This window comes from Ambystoma mexicanum, chromosome 6q (genome assembly GCF_040938575.1).
Source record: "Ambystoma mexicanum isolate Mex_15411 chromosome 6q, UKY_AmexF1_1, whole genome shotgun sequence".
Classification (NCBI taxonomy): Eukaryota; Metazoa; Chordata; class Amphibia; order Caudata; family Ambystomatidae; genus Ambystoma; species Ambystoma mexicanum.
In genome coordinates this window covers 1,173,740,483-1,173,764,281 of record NC_090937.1, presented here as the reverse complement: position 1 = coordinate 1,173,764,281, position 23,799 = coordinate 1,173,740,483, and the positions used below count along the sequence as shown (strand labels likewise).

At 50.8% G+C, this 23,799-nt stretch overlaps 1 protein-coding gene across 1 annotated transcript in view; it reads right to left on the bottom strand.

The window, feature by feature from the left end:
* Positions 1-23,799, bottom strand: part of RFC1 (replication factor C subunit 1) — a 1,503,724-nt gene that overhangs the window by 893,917 nt on the left and 586,008 nt on the right. The window contains exon 8 of the mRNA XM_069631787.1: positions 15,714-15,795. Coding sequence (XP_069487888.1) covers positions 15,714-15,795 — 82 coding nt within the window. The remainder of the gene's footprint in view (positions 1-15,713; positions 15,796-23,799) is intronic.

Below are 23,799 nucleotides of genomic sequence, written 5' to 3'. Positions count from 1 at the left end.
GATGCAATGTCTTCGTGCAGACGCCATTCGTATTCTTCTGGCAGAGGAAAATCTCTGCTGAGTACGTCTGCCAGAAGATTGAGTTCCCCTGAAACATGTTGGGATATCAGGAACATCTTGTGTTTGAGAGCCCATATACAGATGTTTTGGGACAGCTTGGATAGCCCTGGAGAGTGAGTGCCCCCCTGCTTGTTCAGATAATACATTGCTATTGTGCTGTCGGTTAGGACCAGCACTGTCTTCCCTTGCAGGTGCTCCTGAAAGGCTTTCAATGCTTTGAACACTGCTAGTAGCTCTAGTAGGTTTATATGGTTGGATGCTACCTGAGGGGACCATACTCCGTGCGATGTGTGTTGAAGCAGGTGAGCCCCCCCACCCTGTGAGAGATGCATCTGTCGTGAGAGTGAGTTCCACTGCAGGGGTGGTGAAAGTTTTCCCCTTCAAGAGGTTCTCCCTCGACCACCACTGCAGAGAGAGAACGAGGGCTGGCGAGACAACTAACAGATCTTCCCATTGTCCGCTGGCCTATTACCACTGGCTGTTGAGCCACTCCTGCAAGGGACGCATGCGCAGCCGCGCGTGGGGGACCAAGTATATGCATGACGCCATCATCCCTAGCAAATGCATAGCTTTGCGTACCGTCACCTTCCGACTGGCTACATACTGAGGAACTTGAGAGAGCATGTTCTGAACCCTCTCGCTGGAAGGGAAGACTAGACCGTCTTCCGTGCGGATTAGAGCCCCCAGGAACTGTTTTACTTGGCTGGGGACTAAGCTGGATTTCTTTTCGTTGATAGAAAATCCCAGGCTGAACAGTAGGTCTACTGTCTTTTGGGTGTTCGAAAAACAAACGTCGAACGAGTCCCCCGTGATGAGCCAATCGTCGAGGTAAGGGTAAACTGGAACTGAAAGTCTGCGCAGGTGTGCCACTGCCAGGACTTTGGTAAACACCCATGGTGCAGAGGCTATGCTGAAGGGGAGTACCTTGAACTGGTAGTGTTTGTCCTGAATCACGAACCTTAGGAATTTTCTGTGCGCTGGCAGCATTGATATATGAAAGAATGCATCTTTCATATCCAATGTTGTCATGAAGTCCCCTTGTTTTAGCAATGGGATCACCTCTTGAAGTGTTACCATGCAAAACTTCTGGGGCTTTATGAACTTGTTCGCTGGGCGCAGGTCTAGAACAGGACGCATGGTGAGATCCTTTTTGGGTACAAGGAAGTATATTGAATAAATACCCTCGTTTACCTGAAGAATCGGGCGGCTTCTATGGCGTCCTTTCCCAGCAGCACCTCCACCGCTTGGACCGGGATCTGCAGATGTTCCGGTGAAAGGCGTCAATGTTTTGGCGGTCTGAACTGTGGGGGTCGGGCGAATTCCACAAAGTAACCATGGGCAGCCGTCTTTAATACCCACTGGTCTGAAGTTATCCCCTCACATGCCTTGAGGAAAGATGTTAATCCCCCCCCCCGACCGGGGAGACATGGGAGGGGACCTGAACTTGGTGGTCATTTCTGACCCGAGGTTGACACACCTCTGGAATTGGAGCCTCTGACTAGTCTTTCTGCGCTTCTGACCCCTCTGGGGGTAGTAAGTGGGGCTTGCAGCCGGTTGACTTGAGTTGACGTTGCCCGTGCCGAAATAATTTTGAGCGGCGCGGGCTTGTCCTCGAAAGAACCGCCGAGAATTGCTGCCCCTCTGTGAAGAGGGTTTTTGGGAAATCTGGTGCAGCGACTTAATAGTCTCATGCTCCTTCTTGGCTGTCTCCAACGCATCGTCTACCGCCTTCCCGAAGAGGTTGGCCTCTTCTATGGGTTTGTTGATGATGGATGCCTGGGTCTCGGGTCTGAAACCCGACGTGCGCAGCCACACGTGTCTCTTTAGGAGAGTACCCTGTGCGAGAGACCTGCCTGCTGTCTCTGCGGAGTCGAGGGTATTCTTTACAACATTTTGATTGGCAAGTTTGCCCTCCGAGACAATGGCGAGAAGCTTGGCTCTGGTTGGTTCCGGAACCTCCTGAAGGCCTTTCCTGGAGTAGGTTCAATTGGGCGTCGATGTAGCTTGCCAGTAACGTCGTGTTATTGGCAATCCGAACGGTATAAGCAGCCGCTGACGTGACCCTTTTGCCTAAGGCATACAACCTTTTGGACTCCTTGTCCGGGGGTGACTCTCCCGTGGCAAGGGGAACCCCTGCTCTTTTGCGAGTGTTGGTCACCACCAGCGAGTCTGGGATTGCGTGCCCTTTGATGTAAAGCGGGTCGGTGGGGGAGGGCCGGAAGAGTTTTTCGACCCTTTGGTTCACAGCCCTCGTCTGAGCGGGTGTGAGTAAAGAAGGGGCCAGCCGTCTCTTTACAGAGCTCAAGAGAGGGATAGACTGGCTAGCCAGAGGCTTGTCATTAATGTTTTCTGCGAAATCCTGTTCAGGCAATGCCTCAAGCGTGGCAATTTTAAAGAATTCCGCTGCTTTTTTCAACGTGTTGTTGAAAGCCATTTGATCATCCACCGGGGGAGCCTGCCGAACCAGTGAGGATGGGGGAAGAGTTGAGGCAAACAATATCAGAATTGTGATCATCCTGCTGGGCGTCTTCCCAGTTGTCTGTTGCGCCTTGATCTTACCCATAATTGTCCAGAAAAGAAGTCTCCTCTTCTTCTGTATAGATGTCTCTATACGTGTCCTTCTGGACATCTTCTTGATAATCAACATAGTGTTCAACATCTAAATGTTGGGCAACTTGTGTATGAGGGTTAGGGTCTACCCGAGCTTTTTTCGGCGGAGGTTGATCAGAAGCCCGGAAAACCTGCTGCAGCCGATCCATATACCCCTCAAATTGCTCCGTGGTCCACTTGGATGACCCAAATGGGCCCAGCTGAGCAGGAACCGGCTCCTTCGCCCTAAGGCTTTCAGAGGATCTCCTCAGGGTGCTTGAGAGGGGTACCTGGCTCTCTTCGTAAGAGTCCTCAGGATCGTCTCCCAAAACCGAGGAAGGAACAAGTTACTTACCTGTAACTGTTGTTCTCCAGCATGGGTCTGGCATGGATTCACATGCTCATGAATATTCCCCGTCGTCAGGCTGGGAATCCTCGGTAAAGAAAAAACCAGTATCAGTTTCGTTTCTGATCTGTCTTTCGTAGCAATAACCAATCACTGGTCTCTGCGTCATACTGACCACAGCCAATGACTGCCCTCTACCTAAGCACCGCCTCTGGCAGCCATCTTCAGATTTGGAAGCACGTGAAGTGGCAGTATGACCAAGTGAAGAGCCGCAGAGGGGTAGGCGGGAGGGTTCGCATGTGAATCCATGCCAGACCCATGCTGGAGAACAACAGTTACAGGTAAGTAACTTGTTCCTTCTCCAGCATGGGGTCTGGCATGGATTCACATGCTCATGAATAAAGAATACATAGCAGTACACACATGCACAACCACGGGAGGTGGCAAAGGCTCAACATTAAGCATCACATCAACTCAACATTAAGCATCTTACCTCCTCACCAGGCTCACCTCAGGCGAACAGGTTGCGCAGCACTGCTTGGCCGACCCTGGACTCCTCCCTGGAATCCCGGTCGACGCAGTAGAATTTCGTGAAGGTGTGCGTCGACCTCCACGTAGCAGCCCTGCATATGTCCAGCAGGGGCACACCAGATAGGAACGCCGTGGTAGCTGCGATCGCTCTGGTGGAATGGGCTCTCGGACGGCCAGGCAGCGGTCGGTTTGCCAACCGGTGACAGTACATGATACAGCCGGAGAGCCATCTGGAGATGGAAGCCTTCGAGAGAGCCTTCCCCTGATTGACAGGTCCAAAGTTCACAAAGAGTTGTGACGTCTTCCGAAAACCCTTCGTGCGATCCACGTAGAACTTCAGCGCTCTAGCTACATCCAGCGAGTGCAAAGTCCTCTCAGCCGGCGACGAAGGCGACGGGAAGAACACAGGTAACACCAAGGGTTCGTTGAGATGGAAGTCCGACGGTACCTTGGGCATGAAGGAGGGGTGCGTCCTGAGCACTACCCTCGTGTCGTGGAAAGTCAAGTACGGGGCCTTGCAGGAAAGGGCCTGGATCTCACCCACTCGTCGTGCGGAGGTGATGGCCACGAGAAAAGCTGTCTTCCACGATAGAAACTTCAACGGGGCCGAGTGCAGAGGCTCGAACGGAGGTCCCATGAGTTTGGTCAGCACCACGTTGAGCTCCCACGCCGGGGCCGGAGCCTTCACCGGCGGGAACGATCTGAATAGTCCCTTCATGAACTCTTTCACCAGACGATGAGACCACAAGGACGTCCGCCCCGTGGTTCTGGTGTATCGGGAGATCGCAGCAAGATGAATCTTGATGGACGCGTGTGCCAGTCCAGCTTTGGCCAGCGTCAGCAGGTACGGCAGTACTTGGGGAGCCGTAATCCGTAGAGGGTTAATCTTCTGTGCGTGGCACCAGACAGAGAACCTCTTCCATTTGTGTCCGTAGCATTTAAGAGTCGAGGACGCCCTGGCCCTTGCAAGAACCTCTCTGCAATCGGCCGGTATGTCGTATCCTCCAAACTCTAGCGCTGCAGGAGCCAGGCCTGCAAGTTCAGCGACTTCGGGTCGTGGTGGAGGATGGCGCCTCCTTCCCTGGAGAGTAGGTCTGCGTCCGCCGGCAGCTTGATCGGCGGGGACGCTGACAAGTCCAGAAGGTCCGGGAACCATATCTGCCTCGGCCACGCAGGTGCGACGAGGATCATCCTGCACCGTGACCTCTTGAGCTGGTTGACGAGCCGGATTAGCAGAGGCAAGGGAGGGAACGCGTAGAGGAACAGGCCCTCCCAGGGGAACGAGAAAGCATCGCCCATGCTCCTCGTCTGGGGAAACCTGCTGGCGAACCTCCGGCACTTGGTGTTCGTCGCCGTCGCGAACAGGTCGATCTGGGGTGTGCCCCACCGTCGGAAGAGGCGATCCACTAGATCCTGCCGTAGTTCCCACTCGTGGCACGAGCGCAGCTCCCTGCTGAGTGAGTCGGCGATGGTGTTTTTTCGGTGAAGATCCTCACCACCTTGCCCTTCAGGGACGGAAGGAAGGACCTGAGGGCCCAAAACACTGCACGGAGCTCCAGGACGTTGATATGCAGGGACTTCTCCGTCGGGAGCCAGAGTCCCCTCGCGTGCAGATTTTCGGTGTGCGCTCCCCACCCTTCCAGGGAGGCATCCGTGGTCACAGTCTCCTGGTGGGCTGGGGTCTGGAAGTCCATGCCCGCCGTCAGGTGCGCGCGGGTGCCCCACCACCGTATCGCTCGCCGGAAACTCTCGTCGAGCTTGATCCTTTCCTCGAAGCTGCCCGTCGTCTGGATCCAGCGCGCATCCAGGAATTCTTGCAACGGGCGCATCCGGAGCCTGCACATGGGAATGAGGTAGATGCAGGAAGACATCATCCCGAGGAGGGACTTGATGGATCTCACTTTGGCCGCGTCGGCCACCAGCATCCGTTGCACCTTGCCCAAGATGGTCCTGGTCCTCTCCTCCGACGGGGAGGCCAGAAGGGACACTGTGTCGAGCCTCGCTCCCAGAAACAGTGCGACTTGCGCGGGCACCAGGTGGGATTTGGTGTAGTTCACGGAGAATCCCAGGTCCGTGAGGAGTTGGACGGTCCTTGCCGTGTGGACCACGGCGAGCTCCTTCGTCTTGGCGCGGATGAGCCAGTCGTCCAGGTAGGGGTAGACGTGAATCCCCTCGCGGCGCAGCTGCGCCGCCACCGGTGCGAGGCACTTGGTGAATACCCTGGGTGCCGACCGCAGTCCGAAGGGAAGGGCTTTGAACTGGTAATGACGCCCTTGGACCACGAACCTGAGGAATTTTCGGTGCCCCTTTAGGATTGGAATGTGGAAGTAGGCATCCTCCAAATCCAACGACGACAGGAAGTCTCCTTCCTCCAGTTGACCCAGGACGTGCTGTAAGGTGACCATCCGGAACTTCTGCGCCTTGATGAACTTGTTCAGCCGTCGCAGGTCTAGGATGGGGCGCCATCCTCCCGTCTTCTTCTTCACGAGGAAGTATCGCGAGTAGACTCCGGAGCCCCGAAGCCTCTTTGGGACGAGTTCGATGGCGCCCTTTCTGAGCATCGCCTTTACCTCCAGGAGAAGTTGAGGGACGTGAAGTTCTCTCCTGGCCACGGGGGGGACGCGCGGGCACCTTCTTTGAAACTCGAGCGCGTGGCCCCGGGCCAGGGCGTCCAGCACCCAACGGTCGGTGGAGATGGACTCCCACACGCTGACGAAGCCCGCCAGCCGGCCTCCCACCGGGGTGCTTCGGTGGGGGCCCGACCCCACGGCCGGTTCAATCCTGCTTGGACGCGGCCTTGCCGCCTTGACCTCCTTGGCGACGACGGCGGGGTCCGCTAGACTTGCCTCGTCCTCTGTAGGCCTCTTGCGACGACGAGCGGGCCGCTTGACGGTAGGAAGCGAAACCGCCACCGGAACCTTTGGAGGCGCCCTTGCCTCCGCCGCTCCGAAAGGGCGTCCGTCGTTGCTGCAGGACTCCCAGGGCCCGGGCCGTCTCAGTATCCGCCTTGATGGCCTGGAGGGAATCGTCCACCGTCTTCCCAAACAGGTTGTTCCCGTCGAAGGGCATGTCCAGGACTCTGGTCTGGACGTCCTGCCGAAAATCCGTAGCTTTGAGCCATCCACGACGTCGAAGGCAAACGCCGTTGCCTAGCTGGCGGAACCCAGCGTCGGCGATGTCCGTCGCCACGGTGATGGCGTGGTCCGAAGCCACTTCACCTTCCTGGAGGATCTCAAAGGCCTCAGCCCTCTTGTCGTCCGGCAGAAAATCCAGCAGGGGAGCCATCTTGTACCAGAGCTCCCTGTCGTAGCGGGCCACGATAGCCAAGGCGTTGGCCGCTTTAATCGTCGTCGCTGCCGACGAGATGACTCTACGTCCCATAGCATCCAATTTCTTTCCCTCGCCGTCCGGCGGGGAAGTCGATGTGGAGGCCGCCCCCCCCCCCGCTTTCTTCCTGGCCGCCGCGGAGACGACGGAGTCCGGGGTAGGCTGCGCCCGGAGGCATAGGGGGGCCGTGTCCGGGACCCGGTACTTCTTCTCGTACCGGTCTCTTCTAGCTGGCGTCGTGGAAGGGTTCTTGAGGAGGGAAAGGCCCTCATCCCAAATGTCGTCCAACAGAGGCACTGCGAGGACCGTCTTCCTCTTGGCCTCGCGCCGCTGATAAAGGAAGCCTTCCTTTTTCTTCTCCTCGGGGCAGAGTTGAAAAAGCTCGGAAGCCCTGGAGATCATGGAATGGAAAGATCCGATCTCGTCGGGCGGAGAAGCCCTGGTGGGGGGCGACGACGGAAAATCCTCGTCGTATGCCTCGTCGTCCGTACCCGTCGCTGCCGTGTCAGTCCCCGTATCATCCCCTCGGGTGGACGGGGAGGAGGGCTGGACGGGGCGCGACGGTTGAAAAGGAGGGGGAACACCAGAAGGTCCCGGTTCTGGATCCCCCGACGGGAGAGGTTCCTCCGTCGGTAACGGTAGCCTCGTCCTTATCTCAGTGCATAAGGACTGTATGGCCAACAAAATGGCCGCCGAGTTGTCTCGCGGCGCTGGCAGAGGGGAATCCGACGGGCGAGCAGGGGCCCCGTCGGCATCCTCGACGATGTCGTCGTCGTCGCCTGCGTCGGGACCCATTCCGACGGGCTGGTCTTGTTCCACGCCTAGGCCGTGGCTTAAGACCTCGACCAGCTCTTCTTCTGAGGTTGAGGCCGAATCTACGACGACGCCCTGCCCCCCCTTCTTCTCCACGGAGGGTTTCACGGGGGTCCTATCGATGGGCATAAAAGAAGACTCCCTCCGAGGAGGCAGGGAGATTCTGGGCCCTGAGGTCGCCACCACTGGAGTAGCCTCCACAGGCTGGGCCAGGGCCGCCGCGACCGTTTCGATAGAGGGCTTGGTCGGATGGATCAAGGCCTTCACCACCCTAGGTGCGCTCACCGCCTTGTCCTTGAGGGAGGGGGCACTGCCACGCTCCTCCTCTGCCTTCGAGCTCGACCGGGGCCTCTCCAGGAGCTTCGCCGGGTGCTCGGCCTTCCTCTTACCCGACCCAGAGCGTTGGCTCGTGGTTGATGGTGCCGGGGAGGGTGCGCCCTGCCTGGCGCCCGTAGAGCCCGACCGTTCGGCGCTCCCGGTGCCAGCGGACTCGCGGTGCTTGGCCTTATGTTGGGCCCCCGTCGCCGGGGCGCCCTCAAAGGTCTTAGAAGACCGCTCGGATTTCTTCTTCTTCTCGCCAGACGGGCTCTTACCCTGCAGCCAGTTGGCGAGACGTTGATGACGGTCCTTCATGGTCCGTTCCGACATGTCGCCGCAAAACGCACAGTCCTTCTCCACGTGCGTTTTGTCCTCATGAAGGCAGTAAAGGCAGAAAGAGTGTTCGTCCTCCTTAAAGACGTTCTGCAGCTGGCATCCAGGGCAGACCCTGAACAGCTTTCCGGGCGTCGAGCTTCCCTTCTCCTGGGCCATCTCCGAGACCGGGCCTGAGAAGCTTCTGGAGTCCTCCGAAGCGTAGCTCGACGAAATCTTCACCCTTGAGGGGCACAGATGAATCCGACACGGGTCCCCGTAGATCGGATGTAGTATCGGTGGAGCTTGAGGCTCTTTGACCGAAGAATCGAAGTTTTTGTGAAAAAAGCGCGAAAAAATAGCACTAACGCTCGAGAGCAATAGCACGAGGATCCCAACACATGAACGTGCGGTAAAAATCTGAAGATGGCTGCCAGAGGCGGTGCTTAGGTAGAGGGCAGTCATTGGCTGTGGTCAGTATGACGCAGAGACCAGTGATTGGTTATTGCTACGAAAGACAGATCAGAAACGAAACTGATACTGGTTTTTTCTTTACCGAGGATTCCCAGCCTGACGACGGGGAATATTCATGAGCATGTGAATCCATGCCAGACCCCATGCTGGAGAAAACCTTTCGGCGGATTGGCCCATAACTGTGGGCGAAACCGGTACTATGCCCAGCGCCGTAGCAATCCTGTTGATGCTCTTACTGATAGTTACCGAATCTTCGGGGGACAACGCCTCCGATGATGGCTTCCCAGGTAGAGGCCCACTTGTAGTTTTCAGGCCTGCACGGGCCTTGGAAACCTTGAAACTCATCGAAGTTTCTTGTTCAGAAACTTCGGCGTGCGTAGTTTGGGGAATAGCACCTTTGTTATGTTTATTAAGCCCAGTCGTCATGTACTGCTGCGGATGCGGGGGAAGGCTTCGGATCAGATCGATCCGATGGCGCTTGCGCCTTCTTCGACGATGTCGTTGAGGAGGGCGCTTGGGGTTGTGTGTTTTGTGTGGTGCGTTTGTACGCCCCTGTCACTGGGTGTGGTCCCTGTAGCAAGACCGGAGTCGAGCCTGGAAAGGTCGGGGACGGGCGTGGCGGCTCTAGAATCGTCCGCCTCAAGGTCTACAACGTCCGCGTTGGACGTTTGGTCATCCGATGTACCCCCGTCACTCTCGGCTGGTGTCGCGGCAGGGGAGGGAGGCTCCATGCGTGACATACTGTACGCGGCCCACCGCTTCAACCGGCGCTCCTTAAGGGATTAGGTTTAGGAGTTTATTCGCCGAACACCGCTTTATTGCTCTAGGGGGAGACCAGCGTAAACGAAGTGTGCTCGTCTTTCCACGGATATCTGACCCTTCACAGAGGGCAGAATCTAAATGGAGTCCTTTCCATAGCAGAAGGGAATGGTGACCAGACCAAAAGTGAAAGAAGTGGAAAAGAGGAAAGACATCAATGCAGTATGGCAAACCCCGAGCCCACTTTCCCTACTGTGTAGGCCGGCCAGAAGGCCCGACCACGTGGAGGTCCGAACGCCGGATCTTAGGTGCAGGAAACCACAGCCGTAGACGGTTCCCCCGTAGTCTTAGTCGAAGATGTTCTTGATAGACGAAGTGACTTAACGGTGATTAAACCGACATTTCGGTAAGATAAACAATGTCTCATGAAGAGCTCTGCTACAGGGCGACCAGTTATCTGGGCGGAAAAAAACAATCTGAGGGACCTCGGCGCGTGAGGGATTTTGGGTACTACACACGTCATGATAGGGATAGTGTTTCAGACACGCCTATGCCGACGTCCCCTTTCGGTCCCCCGAAAGACAAGATGCAATACTCCGCGGTTACCACTGGATGTCGGACCATATGCACAGCATGTGATTCTAAGCAGATTAACAAGCATCAGAAGTAACTGCACATTCTTGTAATCGTTTTTCTTGACATACAAGTCTTTTTATATATAAAATCAAGATCACCTTCCTTAAGCTTAATTAATCACCTTTTGGATAACAAATAAATTCACTATTTGTTCTATGTCTTACCCATATAACCTTGTGCTGCTGTGTGGAAACCATCTCAGGTCTATCGGATTATAGAAGGTTCATCTCAGTCCATAAGTGTGATCCTTTCATATAATCAGAATTATGTCTAATTGTAAAAATAAATAATGTTGCTCATGAATATAAAACTAGAGCAATATGGTATAACTGGTACAGATCTTTCTGACCTAAAGTCCACAGATTCTGAAGGCAAACAAACGCTCACCTGTATGTCTTGTGGAGACCATCAGGTCGTGAAAAAAAGATCTTGGTGTATTGGGCTGGGAAAGTTCTCTATAGACCAACATAAAAAATATATGAGTTATCTTACCCTGAAGTGTAATGTTCCAGTTTTTCAGAAATAGCCATTAACTGTGGCTTATAAGAGATTGAAAACCAATGTTTAACTAGTTTGATAGCTAGATTCCACAAACACGTTGTCTGCAGCCACCGAGAATCTTGCAGTGCAAAAATGGTGCCATTATAAACAAAACGTGCGCGAGAGGCGACAATGTCATCGAGCACATTTGCCGTTATTCGCCATAACTATTGCCAGAGGTCTGGAAACCACAAAGGTGTTATAAATGTTTAGAGATCGTGGGTAGTTGCCATGATGAATAACCTTCCTATAGGTGGTAAAATGATGGAATATAGATTCCTAATTAGGATATTATTGTTCATCAATGTCAAGGTTAAAACATCTACCAAAGATTATTAGGAATCAGTATGTATGATAAACTGAGTAAAAAAATATATGGCGCCTGGCGTAGTCCTGATTTACCCAGGTGGGTAAATGTCCAAGAATAAAATAATCAGGATGAAAAGATCCTACAAGCCATAATGTTGTTCTGTGTGTGTATGTTTATTTCACAGATCGATAGATGTGCAAATCAAGAAAATTGATGGCTTTGTAGTCCCAGTCGATGGTGAACTTGATGTGGGTGTTCTGTGTGTTGAGCCATTGGTGAAACGCCAGTAGTGATTCTTTACTACCTTCCCAGATCAATAGCACGTCGTCGATGTATCAATGCCAGATCTTGATGTGCGATCTGTGGGGGTTGTTGTTGTGGTAGATGTTATCTTCTTCATACTGGGCCATGTAGAGGTTGGCAAAGTCTGGTGCAAAAATTGCCCCCATGCTGACGCCTTTTATCTGCTGATACATTTGTTGTCCGAACAGGAAAAAGTTTTCTCCCATGGCTATGCGGATGCATTCCAGGAGGAAGTTGGTGGGTATGGTGGTTGTGTCGGTTTTTCTTTCGAGGCAGGTGGCCAGTGCTTGTAATCCTTCTAGCTGTGGGATGGAGGTGTATAAAACCTCTACATCCATAGTGACGAGGATGGAGTCGGTGGTTAGATGTACTGCGTCCAAGATCTTGATGGTTTCTGTGCTGTCTTTAATGTAGGAAGCCATTCTCCCAACAAAAGGTTTCATAAACAAATCTGTGTATAATGAGAGGGGTTTGAGTAAGGAGTCACATGCAGAGACAATAGGTCTGCCTGGTGGTTTAGTAGGATGTTTATGTATTTTAGGCAGTATATAAAGGGCCGGAATCCTGGGGTGCGTTTTGTTCAAAAATGCCCGTTCGTCCTGGCAGATCCACCCTTCTTCTTCGGCATGTTTGGTCAGGTTGTCAATTTCCTCTTGTAGACGCTGTGTAGGGTTCCTGTTCAATTTCTTGTATGAGGTGGTGTCATTTAGGGGACGCTGGCACTTGTAATCGCCGGTGTTCATGACCATGATGCCTCCACCCTTGTTAGCTGGTTTGATTGTTATGGTGGTGTCCTGGTTGAGGTCCCTTAAGGACTGTCTTTCATCTCTGTTTAAATTGTCTTGATAGAAGTTTTTTTGTGTCGGGCCATTGCTGATTGTCTTCATCACGATTTTTTCGAACGTGTCGAACTCGCCCGGGATGGTATGTGGGGGAGGGAAGAAGGTTGACTTAGGTTTGAAGCCTGTCTTGTTGTTTCGCGGTGTCTCTGGTCCTTGGCTAACTATGTTTTCAGAGTCCTGTTTTTCTGGTAGGTATTCCTCGAATAAATATTTGAGTCTCAAGATACGGAAGAATTTTCTAAGTTCAACCTCTGTAGTAAAGGGATCAGCCTTAGTAGCCGGGACAAAAGATAATCCTCTTTCAAGTAGTGTTTGTTCTGCTTGGACTAGAGTTCTGGAGGATAAATTGATCATGGGAATGGATGCTATGGCTGGTTTGAGTACCATTGGCGCGTCCTCATGTATTGGCCCGTATGTTGTGGGCGTCTCTTTGGTCGGCCCCGTTGGCCCCCTCTCTGAAAAAAAGGATGTTGTGGTGGTGGTCCGGTGTTTCTGCTGCCCCCGGGCGAACTTGGTGTGCTGCCGCTCGAGGATCATGAGCTGTCAGAGAAATTTACAACGTGGTTGCATCTGTTGTAGTTGCTTTTTTGTTGCTGTTGTAGATCGCTGTAATATGTGTCCTTGAGCTAAGGATACGTTTTCTCCTCAGCGTAGTTCGTGAGATCCTTTCTGAATTTCTGTACCTTATGTTCTACAGTGAGTTGGTTGAATTGTACTACTTCCTCCTCCATTTATTCCAGTTTTTTCTTTGCGTCATTAATGGTTTTGTCCTCTACAAACTTCTTCTCCAAAGTTGCCAGATCTTCTCCCTGCTTCTTACATTCTTCCTGAGCAGTATCTAGTATAAGAATGATCCAATCGTGGCTACATTTATTGCCGACGCCACTAAAATTTGTCTTGAACTTGGGGTTATCGGTAAAAACCTGCAGAATGTTTTTTACTTGTAACCCTTTCCATGCATCTCTGTGGGTATAAGTTTCTTCCTCTTCTGGGGGATAGTGTCTAGTTCATCTTTGTTTGCACCTTGCACGATGGGTCCGCCTTCTGATCCTAGGGCAGACGTAGTGCCCATCACTTTCTGAAAATATTCATCCATATAGGACACAATGTTTACCTTATCGATATTTATACGTCGTAGGAGCAAGACAAGGTTCTAATGTCTGCTCCTGTAGTTTTGATAACCCTACAACCGTGGGTTGTGCTAAATCAAGTAAAAAAATATAGGGCGCCTGGCAGAGTCCTGATTTACCCAGGTGGGTACATGTACAGGAAGAAAATAATCAGGATGAAAAGATCCTACAAGCCATAAAGTTGTTCTGTGTGTGTATGTTTATTTCACAATGACACAAAGCATTTTGTGTTGATTTTACAATTTACTTTACAGTACTTTCGATAAGCACGAAAGTTTGTAGAAAACAGACAAGAGTGATTGTGAACAATGGTAACACGGGTAAGTGTCGACCTCAGAGGTATTGAGGTCAAAACTCCACAGGGAGGCACATTCCAAAGATAGATGAGGTAGAAAAAACCTACTATGCAAGGGAAGTGGTTGAGACTTAAGACGGTCCCAGGATTGGTAAACTGTCAAATTATTCTGACAGTTTTGAAAAATAAGGAGCAAAAAAATAAGTCACAAGAGGCAAGATCTCTTGACAACAAAACCAATGATGATTTATAAGAGAGGTAAACATTTCGGGGACACACTGATTACGGCAGAACAAATAAAAAAAAACATCTCACAGAGGTTGTTACAGAAACCAAAGTCAGGAACATTCCCCTGCCTCAATTGCCAACATTGCACCAATATCATCAAAGTTGACCATATTCGTCACCCTAATACGGGCAGGAAGAGCACACTACGTAGTTCTGCAAACCGTGACACAAAATGTAATCTATTCTCTCAAATACAAATGCAGCAAATACTATGTGGGACAGACGATAAGGTGCGCAAAAAAAACGCTGGACCGAACACAAGTCCAGCATAAGGACGCCCAATGACAAATCTTCTGTCTATAGACACTTCAAACAGGCAAGACACACAGTGGCCCAAATGAGATGCATGATACTCAAGGTAATCCATCCCTTACCAAGGGGAGGTGATCACAGAAAAAAAAGCACAAACGGCTATACTGGATCTACCACTTGGATGCTATCAGTCCCATTGGTATGAACAAGGGGTTCTATCTGGGACCTTATCTCTAGAATGTGGATCATAATACCCACTATATAAGACTCGCACTAGTCTGGAGGATGAACTAGTGGACATATCGTCACAACATTTTCATTACTGTATGCACTGTGGAATAGATAAGTGTCATTTAAAAAGTCAGTAAAGCAGATAAAAGGGTTTGAGGTTACAGCCCAGCTATACATTATCTTGAGCTATGAATTGTCTTGCGATATATTGTTAATGGAAAACAGATTAAATGTACATGAGACACAATTAACATATCTTTATCCTACTGACATGATAACCTGCATACCATGAGGATTTCACATGATTGGACATAAACTTCCAATTAGAGACGCCATTTAGTTATCCGATAGACATCTTACCTGTAAGGTCAATTGATCTCCCAGTGTTAAATCCATCTGGTTTCTGATTTAACCAAATATGTGAACTGTGTGCTCCTTATTTTTCAAAACATTATGTTCACAGAATAATTTGACAGTCACACATACTGATTCCTCATAATCATTGGTAGATGTTCTAACCTTGACATCGATAGACATGAATATTCTTATTAGGAATCTATATTCCTTCACTTTAACACCTAATGAGGACCATTGCAACTCGAAAAGCGTTGGGGTTCCCATTAAAGTAGTGACTGTGGGTATCCATTTAAAAAGTCGAAAACATTTGGTCGAATGCAAAAATGTGAAGAAAAAAAATGTCTAAAAAAAATGTCGAATGTGTTTTTTTTATTTGTATGTTTTTTGGGGTTTAGCTAGTAGAACTAAATAGTAAATAAAAGAAAAAAACGGGGGGAACCCCCCATTTAAAAAAAAAAAACAAAAACATTCGCATTTTTTTTCCACATTTTTGCATTCGACATATTCACATAAACCGTGACTGATGAGAAAAGGAACTTGTTGGAACTCATTTTTTCTTCAGTAATGTTTGTTTGAATACTTATAAAAAATATTTCAAAATTGCTTTACTGTACACGTTTGAAACTGCATCAGATAATAGTCTGGCTGAGATTCGTCCCTAGAGACTTGGTTTAGTATTTAACGTAAAGATGCCCATTACATGTAGAAGCACATACTAGATACCCCTTAAACTCAAACCCAGATGAAGACACAGATTCTGGTTTACTTCCATAAGCTTATATCACCTTAATCCCACCCTTCCACTAATCTTTCGCCATTGGTGGAGCAAAATAAATCAAAGTAGAATCTCAGACACTGCAACAGGTTTTCAAAATAAGCTTTTTTCTAAAGTTTACAATGCGCGAGTACTGAAATAGCAAATGCAGGATTGTTGGCAAAAGCACAAGAGATTTTGGAAAACAAAAAGAAAAATACATTTAGTATGGATATTAGTTTTTACCTGTGCTTGCTTGATCATGCTTTATTAATTTATTTGGGCTTGACTTAACCAACATGTCCTTATCCTCAGAATCCTTTCTGGACTACACAGTAAAATAAAACAAATGAGTAAGTAAATTACATTTACTCACAGGTCACATGAAGTGTTAACATTCAAATTACATTAAACACTGACATCTTTCAAAGTCACTGCACCACAGAAAACTTTGACTTGGATGCACACATGGGGAAAATGCAAATATGCAAACATTTTCTATTCTCACCATGCACTAACACAGAAGAACTATACATTTGTTTAAGCTGCATGCCAGAGTTCTGTTGCTTAAGCAGGTTATTCCAACTTGAAGCATTTTCCAAGGCTAGCATGGGACTCCAAACAACACATTCTGAATTTTGTATAAGAGGCGATCATGGTGTAACTTCATTACAGCCACTAGGTCAGTTCAGATAGCTCTTTCCACGCTTCTTATAAAACATTAAATCATTTGTATCTGCCACAAAGTAAGCAGTCACGTGATTGCCACAAAAGACAAAAACTGAGGTAATCTAGATGGGCAGGGATGCAGTGTTATAGACAACTGTAATTTCATGTCTTCATTTTACTGCCTGCTTATGTCCAGAAAATCTTAAAAAACTATAGCAGAAAAACTAAGACGGAGAGCAGATTAATCAACTTTGCTCCTACAGGTAGTATTTAACTCTCTGGGGATTTCTATGTAGTTTGGAAAACCTGATCTGGCCCACATTATGACAATTTATCTCATCCAGAAATGCATTTTAGCATGCCTAAATGTTTTTAAAACACTGAATCTTCTGCTGTAGGATAAAGTCCACATACTTTTATCCATGGGCATAGCAGTGTCTGTCTGGGGCAATATCATACTCGTGAAAAAGCAAAAATATCAACTTAACTGTATGTAGGACCCATGGATTATATGCTCAATAACTTCAGTACATGTACCAGCGGAAGGGTAACGATGTTGACTGATATTTTTTTGAATATTGCCAATAACAGTCTGTTACGTCTTTCCTTTAAGCCTCTAGGAGACAGAGAGCACAACAGCTGAAGCAGCGGGACTATGAAAAGCACCCAAAGGAATTGAAGCCACATGGAAATACAAATAAGGAAATTACAGGTTTTAGCCCTTTCAGATGCAATGACATGAGTCGCTTGTCGCTGAATAAATGATAAATTGCTCACTGTAGTGACTAACGTACTCCTAATCCACAGTCCCCTTTCCTCCATACTGGAGAGGCGTCCCACTCAAAGGGACAGGAGACGGAACCTTTTTCACCAGGAAAACTGTCTTGCGCTTTAAATTTAGAGGTGCGTGGGGGCACGGCCTTGAGAGCATGCGCTCCCCTGACTCCGCCCACCGGCACCACTCAGTCTTCTTTGACGCGTCGACAATATTAACATTGCCTAATGACACCAGTTTTACTACGGGGAGGACGGTGGGACGTATGGAGGAAAAGGGACTATGGACTAGGAGTACGTTTGTCACTACGGGACTAACTTATAATTACTCCTACGTCCTGTCCCCTTTCCTCCATATTGCATGGGCGATTACAACTGAATGTAGCCCCAGGGTGCAAAGGGTACCCACCTAAGCAAACAAGTTCCTTAGCACTGCCTGCCCAAATGCCGCGTCAGACCTGGAGCTGACATCCAAACAGTAGTGCTTGCAAAAGGCTGAAGGGGTAGCCCAGGTAGCTGCCCTGCTGATGACCCGTCACGGAACATGTCTTTAAAAAGCCACAGCAGTAGCTTTGGCTCTGATAGCGTGGACATGCATATTTGCCGGAAGCGGTTTGTGCTGCCCTTCATATGCCTCCTTGATGGCCGCCACCATCCATCCATCCATCCATCCATCCATCCATCTTGTATCCTGGCTTGCAACAGTGGGTGTTACTACTGACTTCTGCAATTGTATTCGCTCTCCCCTCTTGCTTCTCCACTCTTTTTGACTGCTTACTCGCTGTTCTCTCCTCCCCTCACTTTCTTCTATGCACTTACTCCATCAGAATTGTCACTGGACCTAGTATGATAGCAACCTTGTCTGTCTCCTTCCCCCCTCCCTTTAGTTGTCCCAAAGCACCATCTGAAATGCCGTCAGGCCTAGCACCATAGTCGCTTGTTTTGTTCTCCCCTCCCTTTCTGCACCCCTCTCCCTCACCTTTTGTTTTTCTCCGGCTCTACCAGAAATGTCACCAGGCCTAGTATGGTAGTCGCCTGTGTTTCCATTTCCTTCCCATACTCCCCCTCGCTTCCTTATCTATGTCTTAGTTCTTGCACTATCTGAAATGTCGTCAGGCCGAGTATGAATTCACATCCTTACTGTTCATGGCCTGTAAGAATGTCATTGTATTTTCCCTTGTTCCCTCCCTTGCCTTGATGCGCTTTGAAACACATTGTGTATAGGCACTATATAAATTAACTACCATATCATATCCTGCTATGGATGCTTTGGAGGCTCGATAGCCTGGACTTGGCCCACCGAAGGTGACAAAAAGAGCCTCTGACTTGCGAAAGCTTTTAGTCCTGTCCAGGTAGAACCCAATGAGTATCATTCTCAGGGTCCGCGAAGAAAGTTGGTAACACTATCTCCTCATTCAGGTGGAAGGAGGAGACAACCTTTGATAAGAATGTGGGTTGCGTTCTAAGCACCATGAAAAGTAGTGTAAGGCTCCAAAAACCACCAGAGCCTAGATTTCACTGACCCTACGTGTAGACTTAAGGCCCACCAGTAGGGCTGTCCTGAAAGTGACTAGCTTGATGTCCACGGACGTCATGGGCTTGAAAGGTTTATGAGCCAGGGTGCCCAAGACCAGCTTGAGGTCCCACAAGGGGTGTGGTTTTTTTTTAATAGGCGGGTAGAGCCTGGTGAGGCCTGGCAGATGTCTTAACCACTGGAGTAGAGGAGGAAAATATCCCCTCCTCCGAGTTCCGGTAGGCTCCGACTGCCACCAGGTAGGTGTGACATGTGTCCACCTGCACCCCAGAGTGTGCGAGGTGTGCAGAGAAGGATAGGATGTCATCCAGAGTGCAGGTCAACGGATCAACCTCCTTTGACAAAGCCCAGTGGCAGAACCTAGTCCACTTACTTTTGTACTGGCTACTGGTAGCATCACTCCTGGCGCTCTGTATAATGTCTAAGTTGGCCTGAGACAGATGCAGGTGCCTTAATGTAACCTGTTCAGAAACCACGCTGCGAGGACCAGCTATTGGGGAGCGGGGTGGATGACCGTGCCTCCCTGCTGTGAGAGTAGGAGAGCTGGGCCAAGCAGAAGATGTACCGGGTTCTGATCCAACAGGCTGAGTAGTTCCGAGAACCATGGCCTCACGGGACATCAGAGGGCTATCTGGATGACCTGGAGAGGTCGGGCCTCCCTGATCTTGCAGATTACCCTGTGAACCAGGGGAGTGGGAGGAAGGCATGAGCGTTCATGTTGTCCCATTGCATCTGCATGGCGTCACCCAGAGAGCCCCAGCCCTGTCCCTGCCAGGACGCAAACTGGGGGCACCTCCTGTTGGACCAGGTGGCAAAGAGATCCACCTGCGGATGACCCCATCTGTTGAAGATCCCCTGAAGGACGTGTTCGTTCAACTGCCACTAGTAGTTGTCCGCGCCCAGTCTGCCGAGTCAGTACGCCTCCAGGTTGGAAACCCCCCGGGAGGTGGATTGCCCTTCTCCAGAGCCCCTTCCCAGATGTTCACTGCCAAGAAGCATAGGGGCGGAGACCCGATGCCACCCTGCTTGTTGATGTAGTACATGCTGGTGGAATTGTCCGTCTGGACGAGGATCATCTTGCCCCTGATCATGGGAAGGAAGGCCTTGAGAGGAAGCCAGATAGCCTTCAGCTCTAGCCAACTGATATGGGCCTCCTGTTCCTGGAGAGACCAAACTCTGTGGACGCTCTGACTGTCCTGTGTGACTCCCCAACCTTCCAAGTAAGAGTCCGTGGTGATGGTAACCTGTGGGGTTGGATACCAGAAAGGCCTCCCTACCCTCAGGTTGTAGTCTGTGCTGCACCAGACGAGAACCTGTTGGAGAAATGGGGAAATGCTGACGAGTTTCGCTTGGGAACCCTGCTCCTGATTCCATGAGACTGCGAAGTGCTACTGCAATCGTCTAATTTTGATCCTTGTGTAAAGCACTGGCAGTAGACATGCTGCCATGATACCCAGGAGGTGTTGGTATATGCTGAGGTCACTGCTGTGTTGAGAAAATGACCTGTGCCCCTCTTGATGGCTGTGATCTTGTGCTCCAAGGGAAATACTTAGTGCTCATATCCCAGAGGAGGCCTAGGAATGTTAGATTGTGTAAACTCAAACTGTGACTTCTTGAGATTGATGGAAAATCTCAATTCGTGCAGCGTATTCATGAAGGCGGAAGGTGTGTGATTGACCGCCTCTGGGGAACTCACCCTGATGAGCCAGTCGTCTAGCTACTGATAGACACGGTGGCCCTGAGCAGGGCTGCCACCGCATTCATAAGTCTGGTAAAGACCCTGGGGCCTGAATTGAGGCCAAAGGGTAGAACCTTGTATTGGAAATGAAAGCCCACGAACCTGAACCTCAGAAGAACCGATGAGGCTGCCAATCGGGACGTATAGATACAGGAAGGTTGTACGGCGTGTGATGCGCTTACACCGTGCGCTATGAAGAACAGATTATCTCAGCAGAGGGAGCTCTTCGAGAGTTCGCCACCAGTAGATGTGAAGAACTTTAGACACAAGTCATGGCCCAAGGTAGGGCCACCTTGCTCTACCGCACCCCGCAAGGGTGACTCCTTTCCCAGGATACGCCCAAGCAGGAGGGTCCGTTCAGTTTCTCACACCAGCACTGGTACCAAGGCTGATTCAGCTACCGATCGCCAGATCCTTCCGGAGACTGTACTGAAGAAGGACTGCAAGGTTCTTTTTACCGAATGTCCACCCGAGGGGCTATGCCCTACTACCAGACAAATGTCTGAGGGGGCGCCTGTACGCAGCTCTACCAGCAACACAGATCCAGGGAGCACATCCAGTCCCCCCTGCAGAGTGTCTCCGCAATAAGCGCTGGGGTAACCATCTTGAACTTTTGAAGCGGGAGGGAGAGGTTCAAGGTGGAAATGTCCAACACAACTCTCAGGCCAGCCTGGTTCTTCTTGTGTAGGGCGAAAATCCAGTAGAAGCCCATATCCCGCTGGGACTTCTTCCACTGCCTCGCTCTCTACGAGCGACCGAATTTCCACCAGTAGAGTTGCTGTATCAATCTGCGATAGGGAGGGGAGCAGGGCGGATAGGGAGGAACCGATGTGCGGTAGCCCCTGGATGCCACAGAGTATCCAGGGGTCGGCAACCCTCACATGAAGGGCAAGCCTGCCCCCAACAGCGACACATGGACCCGGAGGGGCGTGTCATGCCTTCTTTCCCTTTGTGGCTGGGGTTGTGGAGGGGGACTGAAAGAAGTCCTTGCTCCACCCCTTGTGTTTACGCCGGTGCGAACTAGGAGACCGGTCAGGCTGTCTCGACCTCCGTTCCTGGAAGCTCCGGGACCCGCCAAAGGCCCACCCGTCATCGGAATGCTGATGTGTTTGGCTGTACGTCTTGGGCGTGGACTTCGTGAGGATAGATAAGGATTTCGCAGTCTGGGAACTGTTCTTATCAAGCTCCTCATCGGTGGCGGAATGATAAAAGGTCACCACCCTCGAATGGCAGGTCGGTCCAATGTGTGTTCCTGGACGTCCGGGTTGAACTTGGTAGCCCATAGACAAGCATTCCTCTCATGTCCGTGGCAATGCAGATGGCACGGCCTGATGTGTCTATATGCGCAATGGTGGACTCCATGATGTCCTGGGCCACCATTTTAGCTTCCGCCAGCCCCACCAGCGTGCCTGACTGTGCACCGAAAGTTCTCGAAGGAAGTTGGGTATTTCCCGCCAAAGCCTCAGATTAACCGGTGCGAGCATGGCGTATGCATTAGACTGACGAAGATGCAGTGGGGGGTTGGACTAGACCACCTTTCCGCAAGCCTCCAAGATCTTCTCCTCCTTGCCTAGAAGTGCCGAAGACGAGGACAACAGCCTTGGAGTAGAGTGAGGCTGCGGCAATCACCGACTAGTATGGTTGAGGGTGCGCCGACAGCAACAGTGGATACACCCTCCAATTGCCTATACTTGGCGCGAGGCACCGGTTGATAGGCTGGGCCAAAGGGGGTTTAAGCCATCCCTTTTTGGCAAAGGCGACAACGTCCTTCTGCATCGGGACCCCCCCCCATTCTAGCCACGGGCGTAGGGTGAGGACTTGACCAGGACCCCCGCCTCCGGCTGTTCCACCTCGGGTTGTGGAATCCCCAAGTATTCGGCCCAACCGGAGTGTCGTTCATGAAAGGCCTTGGCTCAAGACAGTGTGTCAGGGTCCTCCTCCTCATCAGTGTCCACCAGGGTGTCTGGCTGGTCCAGAGCCGGCGGAGGTGTGGAGACTGGAGCCAGAGGCTGCTATGGAGGCTGGTATGGAACCGCCTGAACTGCAGGAGGCAGGGAAACCGAAATTGAAGGACCTGGTGTGGGTAGCTGAGGTGCTGGAGCCCTAGGAGGAATCACTGGAGGCACTAGAGGTGGGACTAGAAGCAGCTTGTCCCTGTTCACATCCCGCAGGATGGCTCCCATTTGAGGGGACCTCATCAGCGTGAGGAACTTCTCCAAAAACCTGTCCTAGCAGGCTGGAGGGGTGGTAGGTGGTACTAACGGAGTAGCGGGCGGCCACTAGAGCCTGTGCATACTCTGCCTAGCTGGTTGCATGGTGTAGCTGCCCTGCGATGCTGAAGAATATGCTAAAGGCCACGAACCTGAGGAAGACCAGTCCCACCTCGACATTCGTTCTCCAACCGGATACCTGGATGGGGCTGGTGTCGGACGAGCTGCCATTTTATCGGGCTGCATGCCACGTGCCTGCGTCGTGGTGCTTGCCCCGTGGGGCCAATCTCCTCCTCCTGAACTCTTGGCAGTAAAGCTTGAGGCATACCCTGAATCTCAGGATGAGGCCTGGTAGGCGTAGTGCCCTCAGCTGTGTCGCCGGTAGTGCTGCGAACAGGCGCCCTCTCAAACATTTGTCCAGTAGGGGAGGACATCCGGTAAAAGAACCTTGCAGTCCCTCAGCACAGTCTCCTGAAGGATCTGGCGACCCCTCGGCCTGGCGGCCGGTAGCTGAATCAGCCTTGGTACCTGTGCTGGTGTGAGAACCTGAACGGTCCCTCCCGATCAGGCGTATCCTGGGAAAGGGGTCACCCTAGCGGGGTGTAGTAGAGCAAGGTGACCCTACCTTGGGCCATGACTTTTGTCTGACGAAGTTTTTCATGTCTACTGGTGGCGACCTCTCGAAGTGCTCCCTCTGCCGACAATCTGTTCTTCATAGTGCGCGGTGTACAACCTCCTCAGCCGTGTTCGGCGCCAAGGCAGTGGAGGCATGGGGGTTGGACGTAGTGAAGAGCCCTTCACAGGCTGGACACCTGCTGAAGCCCAATGACGTCGACATGTGCAGGGGGAGGAGTGTGGCGCCAGAGGACCGAGTACCTAATAAGACCAGAAGACAAAAGACAGAAGTATCCGGGGAAGAGCACGTGGAATTACAAGGCCAAAGCCAAACCCAGGAGCGCTGGTGACAGAGATCCGTTCCTGTTGACGCCGAAAAGACTGGGGAGTGGCGCTGGTGGGCGGAATCAGGGGAGCGCATGCTCCCAGGACAGTGCGTCTAAATCTAAATGAGAAGAAGATGGCATATTCCCAGAAAGGTTTTTATTGAGGTTCCCTTTTAACATTACAGACAATTCAAGATGAACCCCAGCGTAGCGACAGAAAGGTGATTATGTTCAAGCATCACACAAGTATATACAGCTTGCTCTATATCAGAATTGCCAACTAATCCTGGCTCTTTAACAAGGTTAATGGAGGGAAGCATGGGCGAAAAACTATGGCTTCTGTCGAAATAAATCGGTGTCAAAAGCTCTCGAGCTGTTTGTCAGGGGCAGTGTAACAATATGAAAAACTACCCACCATATCCTCACCTTTTGAAAACCTTTTTAGATTTTTTTAATTCGTTTTGAA